Source organism: Balaenoptera ricei, chromosome 6 (genome assembly GCF_028023285.1).
Source record: "Balaenoptera ricei isolate mBalRic1 chromosome 6, mBalRic1.hap2, whole genome shotgun sequence".
Lineage (NCBI taxonomy): Eukaryota > Metazoa > Chordata > Mammalia > Artiodactyla > Balaenopteridae > Balaenoptera > Balaenoptera ricei.
In genome coordinates, this window is record NC_082644.1 from 56,190,800 (window position 1) to 56,218,460 (window position 27,661).

A 27,661-nucleotide genomic window follows, 5' to 3' on the forward strand; every position below is an offset into this window, starting at 1 on the left:
TTGAGCCATTATACATTCGCAGAGACCTGAAGAAATGACAGCAATGTAAAAACTGGTTTATGGCCATGTACACTGGAGAGTTCAGGCAGACAATCATCCACTAGAGAGGTGTCTACAACTGAGAGAATGGACAGGAGGAAAACCACCACAGAAAATAATTCTCAAAGAAGTCAGGTTTGCAGAGAAGAATAAATATGAATACGCTCAAAGCCATGAAAGACAGTCTAAATATCACCCCATTCAAAATGGGAGAATGTACAGCAAGGAAAAAAAGATAATAGAATAATTCAAAATGAGTTCTTACAAAATTAGAGTTTTAAAAATGGTGATAAAAAGGAAAAAGAGGTGATAAACACATATTAAAAAGAACAGGGGTTTATGATACAAGAGAAGACAAATAAGAAAAAGAACCAAATACTATATCTAGAAATGCTAATAAACAAGACAACTAAAGATAATAATAACAACATAATAATTGAAATTTAAAACTCAGTGGATGGGTTAAATAGCACACAGACAAAGCTAATGAAAATTTGTAAAATTAAAGACAACACAAAGAAACAAACAGAAGGAAATAGTAACTATATATAAAGTGTGTTGGAATGAGAATGCCAGAAAGCATCTAGCAGAAATTATTCAAAGAGAGAATTAAGAAAATGGGGATAAAATATTCAACATACAATGACTGAAAGTTGAGAACCGATGAAAAAGATTAATTAACAGATTAAGAGAGTATCAAAAATTGAAAACAGAATTAATAAAACTATATTCACACTAGAAACATACTGAAACTGAAGGACACCAAAGAAAAAGAGACAACTCTAAAATCAAAAGATTGAGGAAAAAATCAACTAACAAAGAACTCAGGAATGGCAGTAGACTTCTGATATCACAAGAAAACTCAGATGGAAAATCAGTAATGTTTTCCACATTCCATGGTTTACTATCCATAGATCCTAGATGAAAGAACTATTAAAGAATAGATTTTAGGAAGAAAACAAACTCAAAAGCAATGTATGAAACAAAATAGGGAATGATGATGAAAGACGTGTAAATGTGTACATGGAAGTAAGCAAATATTTATTAAGCAAAGCAATCATAATACCTAAGTGAAGGTAGAACTAAAATTCTGAACAACAAAATGATGTTAGGTGAAGGAAAGGATCAGAGTTAAAGCATTTTAAGATCTTTGTATTGTGAAAGGAGAACAGAGGTATACTGACAAACTTCAGATGGTCAAATAAATGATCCATGTTAAAATTTCAAGAAAAAACATTTAAAGACTGGAAAACACATCAAAAATTTACAAACCAGAAGAGGACAAAAAAAGAAATTAAAAATGTAATCACAATAAAAAATAAAATATACACTAAGAAAAAAACAATATTAAGGATAAATATGGTCATTACATAATAGTCAAAGAAATGATTTACCAGGAAGATACAACAGTTCTAAACTTTTATGTACTCAACAAAATAATAAATACAATTCTTATAATAATTCAAATAAAAAGGTATATAAAGTAAAAAAACAAAACAAGTAGTTTACTTCTTGAAAAAATTGATGTTTACAGTTTGATACATATAGTTATATTTTTGTTCAAATAAACATAAATACACACATATAAAGAGTTTATAAATTGGGATCTTATACATTTGCAACTTAGGTTACAGACTGATGGGAAGGGCACACATACATGCACACATATATACCCATCTACAAAGTGATTAAGTCTAAATTAGGTTTTTGCTTTGTTTTGCTAAGAACATAGAACATAATGTAGCAAGATGGCCCCACGAAGAAAAAGCAGATGTAGCTCATCTCAACTTAGTTTTCCTTGGCTCTCAGATCACTAATCCAGTGGAACACAGGGCTACAGTTGTTAGAAACGTTATTTCATGCTTCTTTAGAGGTATTCTATGCTTACAGTTTGGCTTTTTTTAGGAAGAATTCACACAGTCCCTACATTTACTATGATGCATTTATAAACATTAGGGACCACCTTGTTCTTGAGTCAACCTAGGCACCAACAAACCACATCTTGATGGGTGTTGGGAAAGTGGCTGACTTCGAAAGAGTCAGTGCCCAAGCACCCCCATACAGGGTGGACACTGGCTGTTTACTGACTCTCATTCATTACCCATTTATTGTGGTGTTTCTGATACTCTGTTTGGTATGGGAACCACAATTCAAAATCTACTTCTTACTGGACAAATTATATGAGGTGACTGTATTCAGAAGCTGGACAATAGGCTACAAAGAGCTGTGATCCCTGAGAGAAAGGAAATCAACAAAGAGAGCCCTAAGGATAGTCCAGATTTCTGCCAGGAGGCACTTGCCAGATCATGATGTAGGGAGAGGGGGTCTTCACTGAGTTGAAGAAAAAGAGACTGGAGTTTGGGAAAGCTGAAATGTTTGGAATTTGTAAAGCACAGTACTCAGAGAGAAGGAAGCTACAAAGAGAAGGAACCGCAGAAATCTGCATAAGAACTCTTTTGAGTCTGTGGCTGAATATTTTGTTGCACACGCATAGTATGAAACTCACTGAGGCAAGCACAGAACAACCAGAGCTATAAACAGAACTATTCCCAGAGCTCTTACGGACTGGGAGACATTTGAACTCTGACCAGATAGAGAGAAGAATCTTGCTGAACACCAGGGGTACTCAACAAAGAACCCAAAAGGGTCATTCTAATGAATAGGGATAAACAAGGCTCTGGTAAAGGATATGCCAAAGATGATGCTACTAGGATGTGGGGCTTTGGGGAGGTGCTTAGGTCATGAGAGTGGGGCCCTCATGAATGGGATTAGTACTGAAAGCCCAGAGAGTTCCCTCACCCCTTCTATAGTGTGAGGATAAGACAAGAAGTCTGCAACCTGGAGGAAGACCCTCACCAGCCCATGCTGGCATCCTGGTCTCAGACTTCCAGCCTCCAGAACTGTGAGAAATTAATTTCTGTTGTTTATAAGCTACTCAGTCTGTGGTATTTTGTTATAGTAGACCAAATGGACTAAGATATATGACCTCAAAAAATAAATACCATATGTATGTGGTCTCATATGTATGAAAAACATTTAAAGTATCAACATCAAAAATTAATCTCTGGAGTTAGAAAATAAAACTCAAAAATATACTTGCCATTTACTTCAGTGAAATATCTGTCAATAAATACAAAATGATATTTTTTCTTAGCTAACAATCTTGTTAACTGTTCAGCAAAATACAATGAAAATACAACAAAAATATTATTATATTCTACCAAAAGGCAGAAACAACCCAAATATCTATCAACAGATGAATTGATAAACAACACATGGTATATACATACAGAGTAATATTACTCAGCCTTAAAAAGAAAAGAAATTCTGACACAAGCTACAACATGGAAAACCTTAAAGATATTATCACAAATGAAATAAACTAGACACGAAAAGAAAAATGGCTCCACTAATATGAGGTACTTAGAATAGACAAATTCATAGAGACAGAAAAAAGAAAGAGGTGCTGAGGGAAGGGGGAATGGGGAGTTATTATTTAATTGGTACAGAGTTACAATTTGAGAAGATAAAAAAGTTCTGAAGATGGATGGCAGTGATGGGTAGTACAACAATGTTAGTGTATTTAATGGCACTGAACTCTATACCTAAAAACGGTTACAATGGTAAATTTTACGTTTTGTATATTTTACTGCAATAAAAATATATTATATCCCCCATGATTTAGGCTGATTATACAGAAAACAAAAGTACAAACCATTTCTATATTTTAGCCAGATGGAAGGGAAGGAAAGAGAAAGAAGAGGAAAAAATGGAAAGAACCCACTGTACAGCATGTTAAATGTACTAAATGCCACTGAATTGTATGCTTTAAAATAAAACTAATATGTAATTTGTACATTGTTAATGGTTACCCAAAAATACATTTGTTTTCAAAATATGTCATGATTAGCAGACATTTTTTGGCTAGGAATTTTATTTCCAAATCATGTTAGAGAAATGCAGTCCCTAAAATCTTCATTTCTACATATGGAAAAAAAATATATATTCTTGTGTAGCAAGACAGGGAGTTGCTTTGCAGAAGAAAAAAATAGCTGAAATTTCCTACCATGATATTTTGATTTTAACTCCTCAAGAAATTATTATTGAATTTTATAAAATATTCTGTGAAATTACAACCTACATATATTTAATATTAAACTTAAGAGACAAAAGTACTCCATCCTGGGTTATGCCACTGATCTACAGCTTGTTTACTTTTCATCATTAAAAAAAATGATCAAAAGATCACTGAAATAAAGATTTTAGTTATTATTTAGAGGGTAAAATTCCCTATATCTATAAAATAAACAAGTTTTTAATCACAAATTCTAAACTCCTTTATAATTGACCCCCAACTCTAACTACCTTCATCAACAAGTTCACTACTCAGCATCAACTAGGGAAAACATCAGTAATTCTTTGCAAATATTTTGCATTCCCATACAGAAGTTAGAAATATTTGTGATGTGGAATCATTAAGATTTGGTATGGACTGTTATAAGGAGGTCAGATAGAGGAGTAAATCAATTATAACCCCCTCGGTTTCTGGTTTGAGCAAACGGACAAATCATAATGCCATTTTCCCTGTTTTATGCCAATACTATTCCCTTATTAAAAGTTTTTATCATAATTTGCTTGTTTTCCCTGCTAAGCTGTGAGATCCTGATAAAAAGGGTGGCATATTATTTCTCCTTGTGTACCTGTGTCTAGCAGAGTGCCTAGCTGCAGCATTTTATACAGAATACAGATTAGCATAAAAAGACCAAAACTACCCCACCTACAGCAAGCTCCTGATTTATTTAGCCAAGGATACAGAAAACATACAGTGAATGACTGCACACCTTCCCTTGACTTCTAGGGTTCCTATCAAAGACAAGCTGGATTGGCTATATAAAAAAAGCTTAATACCCTGTGGCACCTGAGCCCCTTTTATAGTTTTATATCACTACTCAGAAATAATGTACACAAATACTTATATACTAATGTTTTTATTTAGCAGAATGTTAACACGACTTTGTTGGTTCGTAAATCTAACTTAGTGTCAGTAAGGCAACATCCTCAACTAAGTGAAAAAGCTATGAGCCTACAGGCATATCTGAAAGCTTTCCTTGCCTCTTTCTATCTAGCATACCAAAGAGTGGTTTCACCTCGTCAGCACACGGCAGCTGCCCCTAGAATAAACCTCGTTAAGAGTTTGAAATTAGTACTCTTCAGTACACCACTGCATATTCAGTTCCTAGCTTAGTGCCTAGTTCTAAACTATATTGTTTAAATATTGAATGCATAAATAAATGAAGATATGAATATTTGTTAGATAAATACCGAAGGAACCAGCCAATTTATTAGTTCATATGTTACTAAGTTCTTAGTCTTTTAAGATATCATTATGATATAATAAGTAGATGTAGTTTATAAATCTAAATGAATTATTATAGGAACTATATTCCATGCAAATTTCTCAAGCCCTCAGATTTCCATACTACAGCCCCAACAAATAACTCTGACCATACTCAGTGGTAAAAACACCTGTAATATAGGTCAGTGGTAGTGTCATTTTTAATTATATTTTAAAACCTGATTTAGAGTTGCCACACAATTTTTTTTTTTAAATAAATTTATTTATTTATTTTTGGCTGTGTTGGGTCTTCGTTTCTGTGCGAGGGCTTTCTCTAGTTGCGGCGAGCAGGGGCCACTCTTCATCGTGGTGTGCGGGCCTCTCACTGTCACGGCCTCTCTTGTTGCGGAGCACAGGCTCCAGACGCACAGGCTCAGTAGTTGTGGCTCACGGGTCCAGCTGCTCCGCGGCATGTGGGATCTTCCCAGACCAGGGTTCGAACCCGTGTCCCCTGCATTGGCAGGCAGATTCTCAACCACTGCGCCACCAGGGAAGCCCCACACAATTTTTTTATTAGGATTTTGAAAAGTTAACTCAACTTTTATGATTGGATTGGATTTACAGTTGCCACAGAATTTTTTATCAGGGTCTTTAAAAATTAACTCAATTTTTAAGATTGGTCTTAGAAGTACTATTCAAATTTGTTTTAAAAGTAGTTTTAGTAGACATCTTCTTTTAATGTTTTCTAACCTTATATTTTAAAGATAGTTATTACTGTATAAATAGGGATAAATCTTACTCCTTAAACAGTCAGGACTGAGTATTATTAAACTAGATCCTGCTGTATGCCACAAAAATAAGAGTGCCTGGTCTATAGAAGAGCCAGCTGAAACTTCTGGTTGCTGACAGGGGGTAGACATATTTATCCCTATTCTTCCCATTAATTAAATATAAAAACCCTGAACACAATACAGAAGGTCCCTGACTTACAATGACATTGTCCCTGACAATGACTTTTCAACTTTACAATGGCGCGAAAGCAATATGCATTCAGTAAAAACTGTACTTAGAATTTTGAATTTTGATCTTTTCCTGGGCTAGTGATATGCTGTGCAATACTCCCGCATGATGCTCAGCAGCTGTAGAGAGCCGCAGCTCCCAGCTAGCCATGAAATCATGAAAGTAAACAGCCATTTACAACTTGCAACCATTCTGCACCCATACAACCATTTTGTTTTCCACTTGCAGTACACTAGTCAGTAAATTATATGAGATATTTAACCCTTTATTATAAAATAGGCTCTGTGTAAGATGATTTTGCTCAACTGTAGGCAGATATAAGTGTTCTGACACATTCAAGGTAAGCTAGGCTAAGATATGATGTCAGGTAGGTTAGGTATATTAACTTATTTTTAACTTATGATATTTTAAACTTATTATGGGTTTATTGGGACAGAACGTCATCAATAGCTGAGAAATATCTGTACATAAAACAAATACAAGAAGACTCTGAAACGCAAAGAAAAGAAGAAGAATAGGATAGGGATCTTAGGAGTAGAGGAACAGCACTAGAAAAACAACTCACAGTGATAAGTTCCCTGGTTTTCTTCTTTGCTCGTAAATATCTGAAACTAAGTACTGGAGAAACTCATGATCCAGAAATGCTAACAGACACAAACAAAATGTCTCAAGGAAAGTCTGCTCTCTCAAGCCAAAGAACCAGGAAAGGGACAAACTAACAGGACAGAAATTTTATTGACAATAACCACCCCTACTCTAGCCATATACCACTAGAGGGAGAAAAACAAAAAAAAAAGCCTTGCTGTCTCTAACACTGAAGGCCAAGTGAGAAGCCTGGACTCCCATGCCCATCAAGTGGTAATGAGACACCCCTTCACACTCCCTTCAATGTAATGTCAGCAGGGCTCAAGTTAGGAGCTAAGACTCCCACCCCTTCCAGGCAGTAACAATGTGACCCTCTCCCTCAGGCATGATGTCATCAGAGGTCTGCTAAGTAAAAGATTTAAATAAGATCCAGAATCTCAAAACATAATACTCCAATTTCCAAGAGACTACTGAAAATTGCTTATCGTACCAAGAACAAAGAAAATCTCAACTTGATTGAGAAACCATAACTAAGAAATGATACCACCAAGGTAACACACAAGTCAGAATTACTTGATAAGGATTTTAGAGTAGCTATGATTAAAATGCTCCAATGAACGGTTATGAATGATCTTGAAAAAAACAGGAAGTCTCAGCAAATAAGAGATATAAAGAAGAATCAAGTGGAAATTTTAGAATTACGAATCACAATAACCAAAAAACAAAACAAAACAAAAAAACAAAAAAACTTCACTGCAAGGGCTAAATAGCAGAGATGATAGACAAAAGAGGAAAGAATCAGTGAACTTGAAGACAGAACAATAAAAATTACCCAATTTGAAAAACAGAGATAAAATAGTCTGAAAAATAAAATGAACAAAGCCTCAGGGACCTGTAGGACAATACTAAAAGATCTAACATTTATGTCAATTGAGTCCCAGAGCAGAAGAAATAGAATGTGGGGCTGAAAAAAGTATTTGAAAAAATAATGACCAAAATTTCCCAAATTTGACAAAAGGCACATACCTAGAGATTCAAGGAACTTAGAGAATTCCCAGAAGAGTAACCCAAAGAAATTCATGCCAAGAGATGTCATAATCAAACTTTTAAAAAGAAAAGACAAAGGAAAAATTTTTGAAAGCAGTTAGAGGGAATGATGTATTACTTTTAAGGGAGCAATGATTCAAATAACAGTGTATTTATCATCAGAAACCATGGAGGCCAGAAAGAAGTGGTATATCCTTCAAGTGCCAAAGAAAAAAAACTGCCAACCTAGAATTCTCTATCCAGTGAAAATATCCTTTACGAATGAAGGTGAAGTGAAAACATTTTAGATAAAGGAAAACTTAGAGAATTTGCTGCCTACCTTAAAAGAAGGTCTAAAGAGAAGCTCTTCAAACAGAAAGAAAATGATAAAAGAAGAAAACTTGGGAAAAGAAAAAATATATAATAGGCTACCCTTCTCTTGAAGTTTTAAAATAATATTTGACAGCTGAAGCAAAAATTGTAACATCAACTAATAGGTTTCTCTATGTATTTAGAGACAAGAGTTAAGACAACATATTATAAAGGGAGGAGGGTAAAAGCACACAGATAGAAGTAAGGTTGCTACATTCCTGAAGTGGTAAAATGTTGACACCAATAAACTATAATAAGTTATGTGTGTAAAATACTGAGAGCAAACACTAAAAAAAAAAACTTATTCAAAGAGATATACTCCAAAACCTTATAAATAAAAACCAATTCTAAAAAAATGTTCAAGTAACACATAGGAAGCAAGGACAAGAGAAACAGAGGAAACAAACAGAAAATATAAATAATAACATAGTAGACTTAGCTGTAACATATCAATAATGCAAGATATAATGTCAGCATGTAAAAATGTAAATTATTTCTATACACTATCAATGTACAAGTAGAAACCAAAACTAAAGTTTATAATATCATTTATAATAGCTCCAAAAATTAAATACTTTTGTACAAATCTAACAACAGTATTAGACATACAGAATCTGCATGCTAAAACTACAAAACACTGATAAAAGAAAATCTCAACAAATTAAGTATTCATAGAATAGAGGACTCAACATGGTTAATATGTCAATTCGCTCCAAATTAATCTATAGATTTAGCACAATTCCAGTCAAAATTCCCACAAGATTTTGGTAGTTATAGCTATTTTTAAACCTATTTTTATAGGTAAAACTTTTATGGAAAAGCAAAGCGATGAGAAAAGCCAAAACAATTTGAAAAACAATAAAGTTATTTGACTCACACTGAGTTCAAGACTTATTAGAGAGCTACAGAAATCAAGACAGTATGGGGTTCACAAAAGTTTAGGAATTCATATTAATGGAACAAAATAAAGAGTCTTGAAATAGACCTGCAGAAATATAGTCAGCTGATATTTGACAGTTACAAAGGCACTTTATTGGAGAAGGAATAGTCTTTTCAAAAATGATGTTAATACAACTGGGCATATATCTTTGTAAAAAATGAACTTTAACCTATAACCCACACCTTATACAAAAATTAACTAAAAATGGATCATAGAGCTAAAAATAAAACTTTTTAGAAGAAAACATAGGTTAAATACTTGTGACGTCAGGTCAGAAAAATAGTTATTAGGTATGACATCAAAGCCATTATCCATAAAAGAAAAAAATTGGTAAGTTGGACTTTATCAAAATGAAAATTTTGTCATGCAAAAGACATTGTTCAGGGAATGAACAGGCAATCTACAGACTGGGAGAAAATATTTTCAAATCATATATTTGATTAAGTTCTTACATACAGAATATATAAAGAACAAGTATTGTTTAATTAGTTTAATAACCAATCAATCTTTTAAAAATGAGCTAAAGAGTTGAAGAGACACTCGTAAAAGAAGATATAAAGACAGCAAATAAGCACATGAAAAGATCATTACCATTAGCCATTAGGGAAATGCAAATTAATATTACAATGGAATACCAGTAGACACTTATGGGAATGGTCTTAAAAAAAATGGCAACACCAAGTGCTGAAAAGAATGTGGAGCAACTGGCTCATATGAATTCCTGGTAGGAGTAAGAATGGTATAGCCACTCTGGAAAACAGTTTGACAGTTTCTTACAGAGTTATACATATGTTGACACAGCAGTTCTACTCCTGGGTATCTACCTTAAAGAATTAAAAAGTTATGTTCACACAAAAATCTATGTATAGGACTTCCCTGGCGGTCCAGTGGTTAAGACTCCCTGCTTCCAACACAGGGGCCGCGGGTTCAACCTCTGATGGGGAACTAGGATCCCATGGGACGCGCGGCACAGCCAAAAAAAAAAAAAAAAACCAAAAATCTATGTATACCAAAAAACTATACATAGTTGCAAAAAACTAGAAAAGACCCAAAAATTCTTCAGGAGACAGACAAACAAACTGTGGTACATCTATACAATGGAATACCATCTAGTAGAAAAAGGAACGAACTGGACGAACCAACATGAATGAATCTCAAACGCATTATGCCGAGTGAAAGAAGCCAGTCTCAAAAAGTTACAGCTTATATGATTCCATGCATATAACGTTCTGAAAAAAGGCAAAGCTAGAGGGAGGAAGAACAAATCAGTGGTTGCCAGGTGTTAGGGATGGTGGGAGGATGTGACTACAAGCGGGTAGGACAAGGAAATTTTTTGAGATGATGGAACTAGTTTGTATCCTGATTGTGGTAATAGTTACTTGAATCTATTGTGCATGTTATAGATATATGTAATATATCTATAACACTGTATGTGCTACAACTCAAAAAACTGTATGCTAAAAGGTACTATATATAAATTTTAAAAAAACAAAAAAATTCTGTCATCAGTAAACAAACTTCAATGAATAAAAAGACATGCTTCCATGTTTCCTTTCTTACTGTTTCATCATGATATTTCTAGTTTAATTTTTAACATTATATTTCATTAGAACGTTCCCAAGAAAACTCCCTGAGAGGAAGTTTGTCTGATGTTCTCATTACATTCACCTAGCAGAATGCCTGTCACACAGCAGTAACTCAAACACATTTCTTAACTGAATAAATGTTTCACAAAATAACCCACCCCCCCAAAACATTATTATATGACTTAAAGTTTATATCTATTATTTAGCACTCTTCAAGGTTATCACCTCAAACTTCACTATTATTTAATAAATTAAAACTGATCTGAAAAATAAATATTTTGCAAATGGCTATCACATTAATAAATTTAAATGAACTTCAGGGGGGAAAAATCCACACTTTTAATGACTCTTAGCATCTAATTTACAGAGCTACTTGTAACATACGCATACTGCTGGGTGAACAGACCAGGGTTCTAACAGTTCCCGAACTTTCTTAAAAAGGCTTTACCATTTTTTCTTTAGTTCTATTTCATTAATGAGCAAAATAAACCTCAAATAAACACTTACAACTAACCTCTGCTTGAATTTTTTTTGAATAGATTAGATCTTGCAACTAGTTAATTAGGTTTCGCACCTATTTTGTCCAAAATTAACTTTTGTATTTGGAGACAAAAAGATCACTAAAGATTATCAGAGAAAGTACAAATACATGCTACACCACAGATAAACCCTATGAAAATATTATGTTAAGTGAAAGAAGCTAGTCACAAAGAACCACATATTATATAACTCCATTTATATGAAATGTCCAGAATAGGTAAATCTATACACACAGAAAGCAGATTAGTGGTTAGCTAAGGGGTGGAGAGCAGTGGAAGAATTAATGGAGGTAACAGGTAAACTGTGTGGGGCTTTTTTGGGGGAGTAGGTAATGAAATTGTTCTAAAATTTATTGTGATGATGGGTGCACAACTCTTCGAATATTCTAAAAACCACCAACTTGTTCACTTTATATGGTGAATTACATGGCTTGTGAATTATATCTCAACAAAGCTATCAAAAATTATCAGGGAATGTATCTGGGACAAATCTATAAAATCTACAAAAATTTTCAAGATAAGAAACTTTATTATCAGCATCAAACATTTAATACTAATAGAACATAGTATACTTTGAGGTAATTGGAAGTAAACATTTAAATGTATACTGATATGATCATTTCTTCAAAAGTTTATCATTGCATGGAAAAGGTGGCAATCTAAAGCTACATGTGTTATTATATAGCATGTAAAATAAGATTCTAATTTACAGCTATGAAAATTCAATAATATTTAATTACATTATGCCACATGATACTAAATTCCAGTAATCTAAAAGACATCCAGCCTTCAAAAAAATTACATGGTCTGAGTGTAAAAAATTTAACTCTAAATGAAGAAATAGTTAAGTAGCAAGAGGCTAATTGTGTTGCTCTAACTCCTTTTTGTTTAAAAAAAAAAAAACAAGTGTCCTTTCTTTGCCAAGCTGAATATAGTAGCTTGTGAATTATAAGATCAAAGAAGCAAACTGTATGTTTTCTAAAATATGAGTATCCTTCATCAGGTTTTATACTTAGGGCAGCTAAAAGACCTATGTGGAGGGATCAGCATTAAGCCCAAAGGACAGGCAGTGCACAGCAAGAAAGAAAGCAATTCCCTCGTGTCTTTTGCAGGTCACCGCCAAGGACCATGTTAGCAGATCCATACCAGACCTTTAACAGGCAGTTCTGCTGCTACCAGTAATTAGCTTGGACAGCTCTAGCTCCAAGAGTAGCAGCAAGGCTACACCATAATGAGCTCAGCTGGGATTAGCAGGACAGGGCAGGGAACCAAGAGAGCTCAGGCATTCTGCATTGCGTATGTATCTAGGAGATCAAACAAGGATGCCTGGCTAGGTTATCCCCTCTCCACCTCATTCCAAAAATGAAGCACGGCAGTGTCTAAAATACAGACTAATGAAGAGCGACACCTCCAACAGATGAGAGCCACATTAATTAACACAATCCCTAGATCATATTATACAGTTTCAGCTAGAGCTAGCAAATGTGCAACTTGTTATTGCATTATACATATATATATTTTAAAAGCTAATCTTTTTTCTCACTTTTACAGGGAAACCAGATTATTTCATTTTCCAAGTTTTATATGGAATTTCTCTCATGGCCTTTCAGACACAAAGAATTTCTCTCAAATGTTTATCTAAGTAGACATTGTTAAAAAAAGAAACTCACTTTTGAATCATTAGCTCCTGGTTCTCCCTTTTGAAATAGGCCAGTTCATTCCATACAGCGTCAGAATCTTCTTGTCGAAGTTTTTGGGGATCTGCTCTCTTTATTTCCCTGATTTCCATCCTATTTTAAAAATGAAATTGCTTTCTTACTTAACATGTTCAAAGTGTAATAAAAATTCATTTATACATTCCCTAAAATTTAAAAATATCTATTGACCAAATTTCTAAATCAAGTTCACTATGCAATGAATTTCCTAAAACCTAAGTATGTAGAAATTAAAATCCTATATCATGATTTCCTAAAAAGCTAAACTGCTGCTATGGAAAGCAAACATTTAAGCAGACACGTGATATTCTCAGGTCTATTTCTCTCATTCATTCTACTAGTAATAAAACACACATTGCAGAAATGTCACAGTTTCAAAAAAGGACTATAAGCAATCAACACATCTAGAATTTGCTGTCAACCAATCTGAATGTGGTTTATGTGCTCTATCTTAAAACAAGCAGTTATCAGTGAATATCAGAATATCAGATAGTTAGCAAGTAGTCTTCACACTTCTAGTGACTACTAAAAAGCTAGGTAAGCAGAGGCTAAATCCAGGACAAATAGATTTATCATTGCTTTACTGAAAAGCAATATGAAACACTTTCTGTTCTTCAAAGGAAAAATTAGATGTGACAATTACCTGTAAAACATGCCAAATGCCCTTTACGCTTTCATTTTCTGTACATAAAACAAACTCTTCATTTTTCTTTTGTAAAAGTGCAGTACTGGCTAATTTAGAAACTATTTCTCTGTAGAACAGACCAATGTGTATCATCAACATTGCCCTAAAGGATCCATCTGAAAAGATGAGAGGGTAGTAGATTTTCTGTACTCATTCAGTCCTTTGCCCTCTGTTGATACTGTTAACAGGGGAGCCATTTACGACTAACCAAGATCTGAACACCTGTTCACAGCAATTGAACTGAGACTGCCAATTCATTCAGATAAGCTGCAGAACAAACTGATGGATAGTAAAGATTTTCAAATTGCATATTAGGTTGAAGTAGTTTTAAGATAGTTAACTATATATGTGAATTTCCTATTTCTCACGTCTTTCAAATAAAACTTAAATACTTTTTGAGTTATATATATTGTAACACCAGTATTTTATTTATTTAAAGTAGTTTTTCAATCATATGGATGTGAACTGTTTTTGCTTTGTTATATACTTTTGTTAAATTACTCTATAGATATTAAAAATATATACAATAATTCATAATCACCTATGCTAATGATTTCTGCAAATGATAGGAAAATCTATAGTTATTGCTAAGATATTTCTATTTTCATTTATTATATTCTCTATTTTAAAATCCTCAATAAAGATCTGACTACCAAATAATTTCTTTAAAATCAAACAAAAGCCATTAAAGCACCTATACGATGCTACTCCGTTCCATTTAATATTTAGGGAAATGGCTTTATGAGCTATGTAACTCACATGCCACTGCCTTCTTCCCACTGTTTTAATTGCTCTTTTACTGCTCTGTAGTTGGTCTGTAACATCTGTAGCCTTTCCTTGTGTTTTTCATGGACATCTCTTAGCTCATCATTTTCTTGGCTCTGTAGAACACAAAAAAGCAAGTATACAAGTCTGAAGAAAGTATTAGTATAATGTTACAAATAAAAGGCTACCAATCTAAGTATGAAATGTGAAAGAAAATAGCATGTAAATATGAATTAATTTGTAATACTTATTTAAGCAGAAGAAAAAGTATTCCTGAAGTCACAGAACAGGTTTGCTTGATACATTTGAGGCACTCATGGCATTTTTAAAAATCACTTAAGTAATCTCAAAATTGTGGCATCAAATTAGTTTCATTCCTTTCCCTTTTGATAATTAGTATATATACACGTATTTATGAACCAATCTTACATATTTAAATTTTTTTTTTTCTTTTCCAGGATTTGTCCACACATAAAGCGTCACTATTTTGTTAGTTATAAGTGCACATATAATTAGTGTAAGGACACTAATCATAGTAAGACCAGTTCTTTAACCCATAGATTCATAATTAGTTTGTTATAATGCACAAAGATTACACAGGAGGAAGAAAATCAGTTTAGACCTATGTTAGAAGTGGCATAGTTTAATATTTGGGGTTGAAACATAAAGAACTAAAATGTGAAAGCTGGGCTTAGTACTCTTGAAGAGGTCATGGAATAGACAGTCCGAACATTACTAGGGTAAACAATTATAGTCAATGACTTCTAAATGTTTTAAATAAATCACATGCATAAATCTTCATTTTTTGACATAACCACAAAATGAACTTATAAAGGCCAAATTTTCAGTCCTCAGGGGATGTATATATATTACTTATGAACTGTGTTTCTCAAAGGAAAATAGGTAACGTGTTGAGTTTTTTTACCCTTGATAATTTCAAAATTTGTTTTTTAAACTCTTTTTTATTTTCTGTACGAAAGAACTTGTATACTTATTCAGTGCAGGTAACCGGTACCCTCTAATAGTGAGGTGAGAGGAGTAGGCACACAGCAGCCAGAAAGATCTGAATTCCAATCTTGGAGTTTTCTCCTGGTAGCTGCATAATCTTAAGAACACTATTTAAATTAATTCAATTTCTTTTACTATAGAATATGGAAAAGAACACAGAAATCTATATTATGACAACTAAGCTAAATAAACTAACATATAGGTAAAGCCCCTGGCACTGTGCTTGCCCAATAGAGGCTCAAAGCAAAAGTGAGCTTTTTACTCTGTCCTCTTCCCAAGTATTAACAGTGATGCCCTTATCATTTAGAAGCCAAATGTACCGTTTCATTGACTATCTGTCTCTCATCCCAACAGTGAGCTAATACCTTATAGAGTCTGCATTATTTTACTGCAATTCTACCTGTCTCAACAGTATTTATATGTTGCCATTATACTTTGAATATATATCTAGTAGGATAACTTCAATAATTCTCTTAAGTAGTTATTAGGACGTATTTGAGCCCTGTGTGTACCGAGTGGTATGTATGCCATATGGAAATGGAAGTGCTTGATGAAAAAGCATGAAAATGGCATCACTGACGGGGAAACTAGAATAAATGTTATTCTAAAGAGTTTTAGAAGATATAAATCACAGCCACTGCATAATTACTGCTAAAAAGTAGCATGGTTTAATACTATGGTTAAAAATTCAGGATACAGAATTCAATTTTGTTTGTTTCAATTGGAGAACCATATATTAAGAACCTATTATATGCAGGGTGTTAAGTGCTGATAAGAGTTCAACTCCTGCTGCTCAAATTTACTAAATTTTACCTTGACGTAGCTGCTTAAATTCAACGTGTCTCAATTTCTCCATCTTCAAAATGAAGCTATTTATGGACTTCCCTGGTGGCACAGTGGTTACGAATCTGCCTGCCAATGCAGGAGACACGGGTTTGATCCCTGGTCCGGGAAGATCCCACATGCCGCGGAGCAACTAAGCCCGTGCGCCACAACTACTGAGCCTGAGTTCTAGAGTCAGCAAGCCAAAAATATCCCATGGGCAGTCACGGAATTAGGTCCATTTATTAGATCATTCAATAAAATATTTACAGAGTAACTTCTATGTATTTTGCAATTAAACTAGCTAAACTAGAGGCTCTAACTTCTGTGTACAAACAAGTCTCAATGACTAAAATATTAGAAAATAGTAAAGTTGTATCAACTGACTTTCCTCAATGATGTTTGTAATTCTACTTCTGAGCTGATAAGAATAGAAATGATTCTTGATCGAATCATCTAGTTTGCTCAAAGGCTTCTTGACAGGCATAAAGCAAACTAAAAACATGAACACTATTAATAAAACAGTGGCTCAATCTTCAGAGTATGATAGCAAGGTTTCTTAAGAAAAAAACATTTATAGAATACCAAGGATTCCATGGATGTTTAATTTCAGCAGAATGTATAAACTTCATGAATATTAGAGCATTAAAAAATAAAAGACATATAAACTATATTCAAAGGACATATTAATGTTATTAAATGGCATAGAAAAGTACTAAAAGAATTAAGTTGCCAAATGCATTAAAGTCAGTAAAGCAGAGATTCATGGCACTAGTAATTGCAAGGATAGTAAGAATTTCATAAAGCTCTGATGCACTGGTTTCCATATTAAATTTTATAATTCACTACACCCATGAACTCAGGATTTGGAATTGGGTGGGATTTTTATAATAAGAGCTTTCAACTCTTCTATTACTATTGACTCTACAATTACAACATTGGTTGCCCATCTTGAAAACAAGTACAACTAGCCACAGAAGAGAGCTTAGTAAGACAATATGTTAATGTTTATACAATTATATATTATTATAATATATATTAGAATAATATGCATGAACAGCATGTCAATGTATCAAAATTTATATACATATGTACCATAGGCTCCTGAAATTTCTTTGTCCCTCCCTCCCTCCCTCCCTTCAATCCACCTTGGTGATCAACTTGGGACCCTAAAGCTACCTACCATGCCACGATCATGTCTTTTGTCTTTAGTTTAGTGTTTCCAACAATATCTTCCATGGAGCAACAGTCTTTTGGGAAATATTAATAGGTATAATCAAGTAAATCTGATAAATAATGTATCTCTACCTTCCTATAGATTCACAATACACATTGGTATGTTAAAGGATCACAAAAATAGAAAGATGTTAATCCATTGCTCACATATTTAAGCAAGGAACATTTTGTCTGCCATGTTCCCATTAGCTTCTTGCAGAGCAGTAGTCAAAAGAATACCAACATGGGAAAGACCATGACAAAAATTCAGCGTGTATTAGTGGGGAATGGTCTTCAAAAGGAGCTCCATGATCCCAATGTATTTTAAAAACCATAAGACACTGTTATGTGTTGAAATGAATCTCTCCCCAAAAGATATGTTGGAGTGCTAACCCCCACTATCTCAGAATGTGATTTTGTTTGGAGACAGGATCTTTATAGAGATAAACAAGTTAAAATGAGATAGGGTGGGTCCTAATCCAATATGATTGGTCTTCATAAAAAGGAGAAATTTAGACACAGAGAGAGGCTTGAATAGAGGGAAGGTAATGTGAAGACACAAGGAGAAGGCCATCTATAAGCCAGGGAACACCTGAGACTACCAGTAGCTAGGAGAGAGGAATGGAACAGATTTTCCCACACAGACTTCAGAAGGAACTAACCCTGTTGACACCTTGATTTTGGACTTTTCTAGCATCCAGAACTTTGAGACAATACATTTCCGTTCTTTTAAAGCTAGTCAGTTTATGGTAGTTTGTCACAGCAGCCCTAGGAAACTAACAAACACACCACTAATTCCTATCTTACCTTATACTCACATGTGCTTGAGTAATAGCAATAGCATTAATACTATAGCCTAATAATGGAGAAGATAGAAACAGGTCTTCTGTCTTCACTAAATATGAGTTACATATACTAAAGTCAGGTTGTAAATTAAAAAGTGCCCTGGGCCCAACTACTCTCCTTGGAGTTGCTTTAATATACATGTTTTGTTTACCCATTCCTTTTGTTAAATGCTCTTGATTATAGTGCCTTTTTCATTCAGCTATTTTGCTCCTTTAAAATAAGAAATCCTTTCCTACCAAATGATAAAATGCAAAGAAAAAAATTTGCTCCCATTTTTTCCCCTATCTTGCAAATCTGTGAAAGAAAACAATCAGTTGAAATTCACAATTATCATCAATTAACTTGAAAGAATACAGAAAAAATATAAATGAAAAAGAAATTGTGTGAAAAATAATTTTACTCTAAAAATAAACTTGAGGCCTCATCCAAGAGAGCCGTTGTTAGAAAAAAGGAATGAGGAAATAAATTAGTATAATGTTTCTGAGACTCTCTGAAACAAGAAATTTAAAAGGTGTTAGAGAATAGATCTAAAAATGTCTGAATTGCTCTACTCCTTCCTGCCAAAAACAAGGAACTAAAAAAGACTCACAGACTTTTGGGGGCAAATGAGTGGAGATGCTCTACTACTGAATGGGATATGTGATGGTTAATTTTTTATGTTAACTTGACTGCCCAGGTATTTGGTTAATTGCTGTTCCTGGGTGTATCTGTGAGGGTGTTTCTGTGTGAAATTAACATTTGAATCAATACACTAAATAAAGCAGATTGCCCTCCCCAATGTGATGGGCTTCATCCAATCCACTGAAGGCCTCAACAGAATAAAAGGCTGAGTAAGAAAAAATTCTTTCTGCCTGACTGTCTTTGAGCTGGGACACTGGTCTCCTGCTTTCAGACTCAGACTGGGACTGGAACTTACATCATTAGCTCTCCTGGTTCTCAGGCCTTTGGACTCAGGCTGGAACTATACCATTAGCCCTCCTGGATCTCCAACTTGACAACTACAGATCTTGGACATCTCAGACTCCATAATCATGTGATCATATAAGCGAATTCTCCTTAGAGTAAATCAATCAATCTCTCTCTCTCTCTCTCTCTATATATATATATACATATATATATATATATACACACACACACATACACACACACATATATGTATTTCAGAATAATGATATCTCATTAGGGAAGACTAAAGGATTGTATCTTATTGTTTCTATTTCTCCAGAGAACCCAGATTAATAGAAGACAGAAGTAGAAGCCTTGGTATGTAAATTTCAAGAATTATGCAAAAGAAGGATGATGTTGTCCTAAACATGCCCATAATATCCTGTTTGTACCTCCACGTTTACACCAATACACTAGATTCTAACTACTCACTCAGCATCATTTTTTTTCTCCTGTTATACAAGTGACTAGCACAATACTTGGCTAATTGCATTGGCCAATAAGTTACAAATGAGTAAACAAATGAATGAGCAAATAACTACAGGTGTATAAATTTCAAGTAGGCTAAATGTTAGCAAGCTGAGGTCATGTGATCATTTTATTTTGGGGAGAAACAATAGATGATAATTTTCCTTTGTTTAGAACTAATAGTTTAAATCTGAATAAATATAAATTAAAACAATGTTTAGTGAAATGGCAGAAAAAAACTTCTAATTGTAGCTTACAGTTAACTATTTCTCTAAACTATATTTTGCTCTAGAGTACAAAACATTTTCCTCCTAAGAATAATCTGTATGACAAAGAATCTAAGTTTTAAATATTTGGATTCTAATCATCTATAAATTGTGCTTGTCACAAAATATTATAAAACTATTTGAGGGCTTCCCTGGTGGCGCAGTGGTTGAGAATCTGCCTGCCAATGCAGGGGACACGGGTTCGAGCCCTAGTCTGGGAAGATCCCACATGCCGCGGAGCAACTGGGCCCGTGAGCCACAACTATTGAGCCTGCGCGTCTGGAGCCTGTGCTCCGCAACAAGAGAGGCCACGATAGTGAGAGGCCCGCGCATCGCGATGAAGAGTGGCCCCCGCTTGCCACAACTAGAGAAAGCCCTCGCACAGAAACGAAGACCCAACACAGCCAAAATAAAATAAATAAATAAACAAATGTGGGGTTAAAAAAAAAAAAAGAAAAACCCAAAGCCAAAAAAAACTATATTAAGATGTATTAAAAAAAAAAACTATTTGAGATTCAGTTAAATGGCTAAATCTCAAATAGTGTTGGCCTTCCGGTAGTTGTGAATGAAGAATGACAAGTTTAGCCATATTAAATTCACAGAAAAAATTAAAGCCCTCAATATAGTCACATAAAATTGGTTCAGTACACACAACCAACTTCTTCTGAGGAAGATAATTCACAAAGTATGAGTTGGAAAGTATATACTCTTAAAGACAGAACAATAAATGCATATGCTTCTTAAAGATTCGTAGAACACAGATTCAAATGTCATGCATTCGGAGACAAATTCAGTTGAAATGGAAAAAATAACACATATTTATTTGCCACTTTGACTATATAATTTTTCTGTAAAGGACAATTTTAAGTGGCCTGAACTAGGTTAGCATAGTTGTTAACTCACGTTTCTTTGTGTATGTTTATCATATATAAAGAAGCACAGGAAATTTCTCTTTCCATTTGCTGTAGTTGTATTTTTTGGTCTCTGAGAAACTATAAGAAATTTATTCCCAATACAGAGTCAAAATATTCCCTAATAATTTTAAAGTAGTGAATAAACATTTAGTTTTTAAAGTAGCAAAATTTTTTATTACTTTATGATCCTCAGAAATCTTAAGAACTAGACTAACCAATTTATACATTTTTTAAAAAAGTAATTAAATTCAGGAAAGATAAATGATAAGCAGTAATTTGTGAAATGAATGTTTACTTTGGTATATCCTTACCTATGCAAGGTTATTACTAAAGAAAGGATTTAATGTTCACCTTTAGCTGTAGTGCCTTCTCTAAGTTTTCAATCTTTCTTTCAGCATTTCTCAGCTTCTTTAGCTCCTCTGAGTCTAAGAAAGAGCTCTTTGGGGACAAAGACCTTGAGCGTTTCACAGGTGGTTCCTCGAGAATAAAACAAGGACATGGTTGAACTAGTTGGAACACTGGATTATGAAAGACATGCAAAATTAAAGAACAAGTAATTTTGAATACTAATAATGAATTATAAAAAAAAAAAATCTTGCATGGAATACCAGAGAAATAACAAGCAGAATTACCACAGTGCTACCGCTAAAGGTTTCTCTGTGACTCGTTAATGAGAATATTCATTTACATTTACATTGTTTCTTTCAGAATAATGATGTCCCATTAGGGAAGACTAAAGGGTTATAGACTCAGAAATGCAAGAAACCTCATTACAAAGGAGGGGATAGAGGCTGGTCTAATTGCTCTATAAGGGTCCAAGGTTACACTTGATAGGACAACCAGAAACAAGAGGGAAAGGATTTTTTTCCCTTTGAAATAGTTTAACACACTGTGAAGTTGAAGGAACAATATGCTTGAGGAATATAAATACAACAGACAGTAGATCTTATACCATAATGACCATATGGTCATTAACTATAATGTGGCTAACTAGAGACAAGAATGTGTGTTTATATTATGTACAGCTTCCTATACCAATCTGGAGAAGGAATATGTGAAAGCAACTATTAAGCTGAGCAACATATTGTTCATACTTACTGCATGTCCTTATGAAAAAGAAAGAAAATTCTTTCAAAATATCACTCTCATTTTCTTGACTTTTGTTAAAAGCAATGAAACATCAAAGCAGTACATTTTTAAAGCTCAACAATACAGCACACAACCAAATTAGGCCCTATAAGGTCTCTCAATTTTAGGAATATTTTCTTTCATTTAAATAAAGCTCAATGCTGTGAAACTACTCCAAAATGGCAAGAAACATATAATGCAGTTATGTTTAAATACATACATACATACACAAACAAAGCTAGTTCTTCTGGAAATTACTAATAATATTAGAGGGAGTAAATAAGAATGCCACAGAAACATAGGTCTCATTTTAAATACTTCCTTTATTAAGACATTTGTCCTACTCATAGGAAAAAATGAAAAGAATGAGAAACAATTATCTTGAAAACATGATTTTCTACTTTTAAAAATATTTTCTACTGCTGAAGTAACAAGTGTGAGAAATATACCTCTAAAACTCCTTACTTTTAGGAAAAGCTTAATTCAATTTATATAGAAATAATATATTTACAATGTGATATTCTGAAATGTTTATATTAATTAATGTTCATAGAATCTTTTGCACTATAATAAGAATATGCAATAAATACTACAAAAAGGAAAAGCTGAGACATTAATAAATAAGAATCATGCTACAAAAAATTTGCTTATTATTCTCCACTGTTACACCTTTAAATGTGAAAATATGTAACTGCACATATTAATGTTAAATTCCATTTTATAGTTTATATTCCACATGGGCAGTATTTTAAATATCATATCTGAATGAAATAGAAACATTAAGATATATTTTTCTTCTAATTAAAATTAGAAAATTGAATTAAGGACTAATACCGCATTAAAATTTCTACTTAATTTATCTATAGATTAGATAGATGAGGGATACTTATCAAAACTTAATATAAGAATGTTAATTTACTGCAAAAGAGGTATATCATTACTAATATATTTAATTAATTAAATAAGGAACATATTATTCAGATCAAAAAGGGAAAACTTGCTACTCCCAACCATGATTTTATAAAACATTTGACACAGAATATTTTTTAAAAGCTTCCAGAAATATAAGCAGAGAAGTAAATGCTGCTGTTTGTTTTTTAACTTCATCACTTGCCTTGCCAGCCTCTTCTGACAAATTCACAAAATGACAAATGTCCCTACCTTATGTTTCCTTTCAGTACTTGTCAAGATGCTCTTCTCTGAGGAACCCTTGTTGGTAGATCTGTTCTCTGATAGTTTTTCATTTGCTATTTTCAGTTTCTCCTGTAAATACTCAATTTCAGACTTCTGTGAGACCATTAAGGTTTCTAAGCTCGATAAAGATGGTTGTTGAGAAACCTATTTTAAAAAGTATGTTTGTATCTTACATTATTTACACATTCATGCAAATATTTATATATGTTACTACATTATGTAAATCATAAGTATTCCAAGAAAGAACATTTCATTTCAAAAATAAACTGTAAACCTGCATTAGCTAAGCTTCTATCATCCTTATAGAATGGAATTTTCAATAAAATAACCAAGAGTTTGTGTAAACATTTTCATAAGTAATACTGTCATACAGATTTTCAGGAGAAAAAATTTAAAGTTGTGCATGATATACACAACTCATCTATAAAATTGTTTCAAATTAATGATTATACATATAGGTATTTCCTCAGTAAATGCTCAGTGCAATACCACTGAATATAAACCTGAGAAAAGGAAACCAACAGCACTATAGGTCTAATTAGCTTTTAATGTATTATAATTTAGTAATAACTCAAAGAACTCTGATACTTTTTAAAGTCAGCAGAGTTCACAGTATTCTCCTTTGAAATTTATTCCCATGCCAGATAAACTGTTAATGGTAAGCACCACATTTTAACAATAGAAATCACAGGAAAATTAAGTTTGTAAGAAACCTATTCATGAAAACTAGCATTCAACAAAATTGTACCACCATCTTAACTGAATATACTTGAGACCATTAAAATCCATGCATATATACTATTTCAAATTAACCACTCCATTTACAAAAAACAAAAACACTAGATCATAAGTGAAACCAAGTTTTTGTTGATTTCCAGGAAAGAAAAGTCAGATCTTATGATTCTAATATTATCAACATGGATCCAGTAGCCCTGAAAATAGTTTCATATAAAATGTGGAGAGCCCCATCCTTCCTAAATGATATTCCTAAGGATTATAACAAAAATATGTATGTTTAACTTTTCTGAACTAACAATGAGAAATATTACCTTTTCCTGGTTTTGACTACTTTTTTCTTTTTTTAGGGGATAGGCAAATTTTTACTAATTCTAACCTGTAATTTTTATAAAGAGAAGGATCATCTCATTATACTATCACCATACTATTACATTATACTATCATCATACTATTACACTTTCCTCATATATAAGTCACCCGATTTGTTTCCCAATCTTATTCTATCACAACACTGAATATTTTCCTCAGAATGTTATTTATATTGTACTGTTACCACACTTACAATATTAAATACTGACTCTATTAGCTTGCATTGAACATCAAATTAAAATACCTTAAGCACTTTTCTTCCAAACTCTAAAGGAGTTTGACCTATTCTTTTCTCCTCCTTTAACCATTGTATGGCTTTTATTTATTCTTTCCTCCTCTTTTGTAAACAGATTTATGATGCTTATAAATTTTTCCTTTGGGCTGCCAATCTGAACAATTTACAAAGGCTACCTATTCTTGTTCTGGTTTTGTTAAATAAAATTACAAAGAATATATTAATATCACATCATTTACCAAAGAAATTTTAAATAAATTGTTCAAAATCAAACAAAAATTTAGAAAAAAACAGGAAAAACATAATTTTAGCTTATTGATACATCCAATAAGCAATCCTGTGCTCTTTAATAAATGAGTTTTCCAAGTCATCATTGGGTTATAATGCAACAGGTAAGAATGTCAAAACATGAATATTTGGTCAAGAAGCTGCAATTCTAAATCATTAAAATATTTATGAAGATATTAAAAAGCCTCCAACAGTGGACATTGCTACTATAATAATAAAAGATTTCTTATTTAGGCATAATTCCTTTAAAATTCGTCAGTAAACAATAACGGAACTTCAAAATTAAAATACTATTAAAGTAGTGATTAACTCCAGCTCAAATAGGAGCCATAATGTAAATAAATAAGTAAAATGAGTTATGTTTAAATTATAGCTTTAAAATTCATTCGACAGAGACACTTTGTATACATATTGAACATATACATATATACTTTACTTCCACAAGGAAACTTATGCACGCTCCCAGTTTTTCAAAAATGGAGTCTTCTTTCTCTCTCTCTTTGTCTCTCATCTTTTATCACTTTTGCTAGAGATACATGCACATGAAGTATTTCACATTTCTCTTAATATAACCACTTTTAAAAGTATAAGTAAAATGAAACATCAAATCGCAGTCACCCTCATTTTGAGGGAATAAAGAGGGTACTTGTGGTAGTAGCTATTCAGCTCCAGCCAGTTGTTTTCACAGAGGAATGTGGCCCACTACTGCCAGATCGACTGATTTTTCAAAAGAATGGAGGAATTCAAATTTCTAAGGAAATCTAATTTTAAAATATAGGCCAGACTCAGTTTATGACTCTTGTATCTTGAGAACATGGTGGTGGGAGTATAAACTGCTACAAATTTCCTAGGGAAATTTTGAAATATGAATCAAAGATCATAATAATGTACCAAGCCTTGGACTTTGTTCTAATCATACTGAGGGTTGATACAGAAGGATATCCATGATAAACTGTCAAGTGAGGAAGCACAGGTTACAGAAGAATACAGCATACTGTATAGACATAAATTTCACCAAACCCTGAATTTACAGCATTATTTCTGAATGGAGGTATTATATGTGAATTTTCTTCATACATATCTGAATTTCCTTGATTTTTTTACAATGAACATGTCACTAAACAGTTTTTAAAATGTAATTTTTTCTGCAAATAAAAGGGGAAAAAAGTTGAGTATAAAAATTTCAGTACAGATAGGGGAAATATAAATGAAAGCCTCTATCATATCATCTCTCAGAATTCACTAACGTTAAGTTTGGGATATAGTTCCCATACTTTAAAGAGAAAAGGAAAACCATTTTAATTCTGACCTTTAACTTTTTTTTTATTACTAGCTTTATTTTTTATAACAGCTTTACATTTACAGAAAAACTGAGCAGATACTATAGAGACTTCTCCTACACCTCCCAACCCCACCCACCCAGTTTCCCCTATTACTAACAACTAAAATTAATATGGTACATTTGTTAAAATTAATGAACCAATTTTCATACACTATTTTTAACTGAAGTCCCTAGTTTATTCAACTTTCCATAGTTTTTACCTAATGTTCTTTTCCTTTCCCGGATCCCATCCATGATACCACACTACATTTAGTTGTCATGTCAGCAACTCTTGGCTGGGACAGTTTCTCAGACTTTTCTTATTTTTGATGACATTGACAGTGTTGTGGAGTACTATTTAGGTATATTATTTTGATAGGATGGCCCTCCACTGGAATTTGTCTATGTTTTCATCATGATTAGACTGGGGTTATGAATTTTGGGGCAGGAGATCACAGAAGCCATCATATCATATCAAGGGTACACACTATCAACATGATTTGACTGCTGACACTGAACTTGATCACACTACCAAAGTAGTGTTTGTCAGGTTACTTGACTGTCAAGTTACTCTTTTGTCACCCATTCATACTATACTCACTTAACCAGCTTTTTAAACATAATAATTACACGTATAACTATTATAGGTATAATATATATCTTCATATATCCTTACTTATTCTTACCCTTTTTAAGTGCTGCTTTACAGGCCTAGCAAGATCAAGACAATCAATCGCCTGTCTGTGGAAGTTCACTCCATCTATTGCCCTTAAAATCCTAGAATCTTTGAAAATTTAACTTTTCTTGCTAAGAATTACTAGTATTTTATAAATAAACTTTTTCCTCTAATGTCAAAAATCCTTGTGCACTTTTTAGTTTATAATCTTGGAAGATAATGGTATGGTGCTAGACCATAGATCATCTGATAAGAAATGATCAGTGGAGTATGCATTCAAATGCCTCCAATTGGAACTAATCTCTTTAAATTAACTATTATTAATACATAACTTCTTTTTCACATTGATTCACAGAGGCAATTTTGATCAAAAACTCCTGTAAAAGCTATTAGAGTAGAAGGAGGGGGGAAGTGAAGCCTTGTGCCAATTACTTTTAAAACATTATATAAATTAAATATCTAGTCATGTTGCTTTAAATTCAAGCAACATTGTATGGCATTACTACAGTGGAGGCTGAGTGAATACTGATTAATAAATAGAAATTTTTTCCACAACTATCACAATTACAAAGAATTATAAGCTAAATTGTTTTGTCCTGTTAATAAGTTTTAATTTAAAAT

General features: G+C 33.1%; 1 protein-coding gene across 2 annotated transcripts in view; it reads right to left on the minus strand.

Annotated features, from left to right (window-relative positions):
* CNTLN (centlein) overlaps nt 1-27,661 on the minus strand; it is a 354,675-nt gene that overhangs the window by 138,047 nt on the left and 188,967 nt on the right. For both annotated transcript variants that reach the window (XM_059924674.1, XM_059924673.1), the window contains exons 9-12: nt 23,381-23,557; nt 21,443-21,568; nt 14,602-14,723; nt 13,113-13,232 (exon numbers count right to left, since the gene is read on the minus strand). In XM_059924674.1, coding sequence (XP_059780657.1) covers nt 13,113-13,232; nt 14,602-14,723; nt 21,443-21,568; nt 23,381-23,557 — 545 coding nt within the window. The remainder of the gene's footprint in view (nt 1-13,112; nt 13,233-14,601; nt 14,724-21,442; nt 21,569-23,380; nt 23,558-27,661) is intronic.